The following is a 3,934-nucleotide window of genomic DNA, read 5'->3' as shown; positions in this document are numbered from 1 at the left end:
TATATATATATATATATATATATATATATAAAATTAACAAGTAATTAATACATTTATTTATTAGAAAAATGTATTCATAAACTATTATAAATATACAGTTATTATTATTATTTTATATAATATAAGTTAATAAAATATATCATCACATATTCACGCATTTTCTAAAATTACCTAGACCAATTTGGCACAATAAAAGCACTCATATTTTGTTTAATGTCTTTCAGAATCAATCAGTTTGCTCTTTGATGCCGTGAACTCTGACAACATCGAAAAGGTATTCATAAATATAATCAATTCCAGCAATACCATACATTAGCTGCATTGCCAGACCTCATGGACTTCTTCTCTGGCCATTCGTGCTCTCAGCTGGTTCAGATGCGTGAAGAAGGAGCAAACCTGTTGGTCCAGGACCGTTTCGGCCGCACCCTCCTCCATCATGCAGTCGTTTTAGGCAGTAAAGAGATTGTGAAGTATATCATTGATAATGGTGAGTCGGTTGGACTTTTGATTTTTGACTTTAGACTTGCTTCTCATTTCTAATTATCTCTCACTGTTTTTGGTGAACAGCTCCGGCCTGCATCCTGGATGTGACGGAGAAATCAACGCAAGTAGTGCTTTAATTTGTGGTGAAAGGAATAAAAGAGTTAGTTTTGACTGACAATCATAATGGTTAGGAGGTGTTTCTCTGTGGTTTTTATTCAGAGGGGAGACGGCCCTGCATAAGGCAGCTGCGTTGTGCCAGAGAACAATCTGCTGTTACCTGGTGGAGGCTGGTGCGTCCCTCATGAAGACCGATCTACAGGTGAGGACATTCAAATGGACCTCATACCTGTACCTTATTTCTTAACATTTCCTTGAATGATTTTTAAACACAAAGTAATCAGAATATGTTTGTATTATTATTTTTAATATGTTCATTGAGGTTTACTTATAATATTAATAAAGTATTTTGCACTAATATGTGTCTGTGTGTAAGTGTTTTGAAACAGTATCCATATAAAACGTCATTTTCAGACAAAGCATTATGAAATTATTTACTTACGGTTTGCGATGCAGTTGGCTATTTCCTCTTACAAAAAAAGGTTTCTCGAACTCTCCATTACACTATGCCTCGTTTACAAAACAATCTGCAGTCAAATGTTCCGAATAAACATATAATTCTCCGGCACGACCCGGGACGCCATTAAAGGGGTCATATGATGCTGCTAAAAAGAACATTATTTTGTGTATTTGGTGTAATGAAATGTGTTTATGCAAAAAAAACAAACAAACAAACATTATTTTCCACATACTGTACATTATTGTTGCTCCTCTATGCCCAGCCTTTCTGAAACGTGTCGATTTTTACAAAGCTCATTGTTCTGAAAAGCGCGGTGTGCTCTGATTGGCCGGCTATCTAGTGTGTTGTGATTGGCCGAATACCTCAACCGTGTGACAGAAATGTTACGCCCCTTACCAGGTTCAGGAAACTTTCCTCAGTAAAATTTCACTGCACACACTCAAATATTTGGGTCGTAGTGTTCTGGAACACTGTTGTAAATAAAAATGAACCACTGATTTCTAGTTGTGTCCTAGAAGGCCAAACAAAGTAGTTTGGCTTTCGCAACGAAACACACAGCGTCTCCACGACATGGCGGCGGCGGCAACAATACTACAGTGAGAATAAAAGTTATGCCTTCTTTCTTTACGTATACATTTGGGCGGTGCTATGCAAATCTGTTTGAATGAGACGTGGCTGAGCGTTCGCCTTTATAAAGAATATCTCTTTGGGCTTGAGACTTTAATCTTTGCGACTTTACAGATCTTCTGTATGCACGAACAGTTCCAAAGACAAAGGAAAACATGAAATCGCATCATATGACCCCTCTTAATATAGGTTTTTACAATACAATAAAATAAAATAGACAAAGATTTTGGATCATTCCTCAACATGGCCATCTATTATTGAGCCAAGAAGAACTTGAGAAATACATCACTTCCTGCACTTAGATTGCAAAATCTGAATATGCTATTCTGGTTAAAATATTTATTTTTTATTTTTAATAGTCCATCTATTTCACAATCCATTGTATAGATCCCATTCTTGCATGGAGAGAGCCATTTTTTATAATCAAAGGCCATTTTTTATAATTGTCATTGATTTAATCAGTTTTATGCAGGAATTTTGTCTGCAATTTTATTGAAATAAACTAACACACAGTTTCAATGACAAGATACAAACTAACTTGGGTGATTTCCTGCCATCTTTTATCCCATGATTTTTAAGAGTAGCATGCAACGCACCATTGAACATGATGTTACCATGACATTTGGCCTGGTAAACTTAACTCCATTGTAAGAGCTTTAAAAGCACATCCTATATACATGACCTCCGTTACAAAATAAATGATGCTCAGTGGATACGCGGAGAGAGCAGCCCACACAAAAGCAGGTTGGGACATTTTCCCGTCCACTGCGTCACGATGTTGACTTATAGTGGGGAGCAGCTCAAGCCCACCGCCAGATAAGTGCACAATCATGTTAAAATCACATAAGTGTTTAGCACGAAAATACTCCACGATACAAAAATACACACAAGGAATACATTCAAAACAGCACTGAAGTATTAATTGAAGAAAATGGTAAATCTTGCGAAATAAGAAGAAAAAAAAAAGGTTTTACAAATAAAATCAGGTTTTACGTGCCGACTAAAACCAGGATTTAGTCAGGCTTATCTCAGGATATAACCGTATGAGAACGCATTCTTAAAAAATGTGCTTCTAGCTTATGAAAATTTTAGCAAAGCGAGATAATGGAAGCACATTAACAGACAGGAAATGACATACAGAGGTTGAGTAAATAGCACTTTTTATTGACTCAAGTTCAGCAGCTGCAGAACTAACAAAAGATGGTATTGTTCATTTGTAAATGTTATTTGAACAGTGGTGGTGATGGTCGTGGGGGTTTTCCTCAGTGTTCTGTCACCCACATTACCATTCACAAATCCATATAGTCAAACATTGCATATGACTGTTAGCAAAGAAACTATATGTTTAAGTGACTGTTCATACAACAAAATGTATTCAAAAGGATCCATTTACACTTGATTTGTAAGTTTAGTGGCTAACCAGAATATGACAAAGCCTGGATCCCATTGGGGATAGTGGTCTATGTGGTATTGTAGCTGTCAGATCAGGCTAGCTTTCCCCAGAGACTCCTTATCTCGCATGTAAACTGATGATGGCAGAAGAGGTCACGCACACATACACATATATACACACATCTCCACCTGTCAGTCCACCAACAAAGACTTTTACTGCCAAGAAAGAAAGATATTGCCTGTTTAAATCCAAATATACATATCAATAAGTTTAATTATGGGCTCAAGTCAGTAATACTGGATCTATTTTGTACTTTCTAATGAATTCGCAATCTGATATTTTAAATTCAGATTGGCATGTGTAATATTAAATATAGTTCTATATTGATTTAACAGTCCTTCTGGCAACAGAGGAGCAGCTATACACAGGGATATAGCAGAGGTATAATGTGTCACTGTATGTTGGCCAGTGTGTTTAAGGGCAGGAATATCCACATCAATAATACATGGCAACGTTATGCAACAAGAATACCTGATGGCAGCTGTTGTCTGTGCCAATGATGGAAAGAGAGATATGCTGCGAAATGAATATACCACTTTTCAATACACGGCAACAATAAAAATGACAAATTAGGAACGTGACATCACACTGATGTTATGCGAAATTACATTATGGGCAGTAAATTTCATTGAAATGGAAGCTGTTATAACGTCAATGGAAAGTTCTAGAAGTTCAAAATGATATTCAGTTTTCTATACTCACTTTTACGTCAATGATGAGTCACCTGCTTTTAAATAGAAACCTATTCAATCAGCAGTGTTAGCGCTGATTAGCTTACATGTGCTGATTTTTTT

The 3,934-nt window shown here is 36.4% G+C and overlaps 1 protein-coding gene across 1 annotated transcript; it reads left to right on the top strand.

Moving 5' to 3' along the window:
• Positions 1-228: 228 nt before the first annotated feature.
• Positions 229-847, top strand: LOC107751784 (diacylglycerol kinase zeta-like). Its single transcript, XM_016567556.1, has 4 exons — positions 229-274; positions 367-487; positions 568-604; positions 703-847. Exons 2-4 carry the CDS (start codon positions 376-378, stop codon positions 845-847), a joined length of 294 nt encoding a protein of 97 aa, XP_016423042.1. The 5' UTR covers positions 229-274; positions 367-375.
• Positions 848-3,934: the final 3,087 nt, after the last annotated feature.

The sequence above is a fragment of the Sinocyclocheilus rhinocerous genome, unplaced genomic scaffold (genome assembly GCF_001515625.1).
Source record: "Sinocyclocheilus rhinocerous isolate Xijiao unplaced genomic scaffold, SAMN03320098_v1.1 scaffold993, whole genome shotgun sequence".
NCBI classification, from domain to species: Eukaryota; Metazoa; Chordata; class Actinopteri; order Cypriniformes; family Cyprinidae; genus Sinocyclocheilus; species Sinocyclocheilus rhinocerous.
This window is presented reverse-complemented; position numbering and strand designations above follow the sequence as displayed.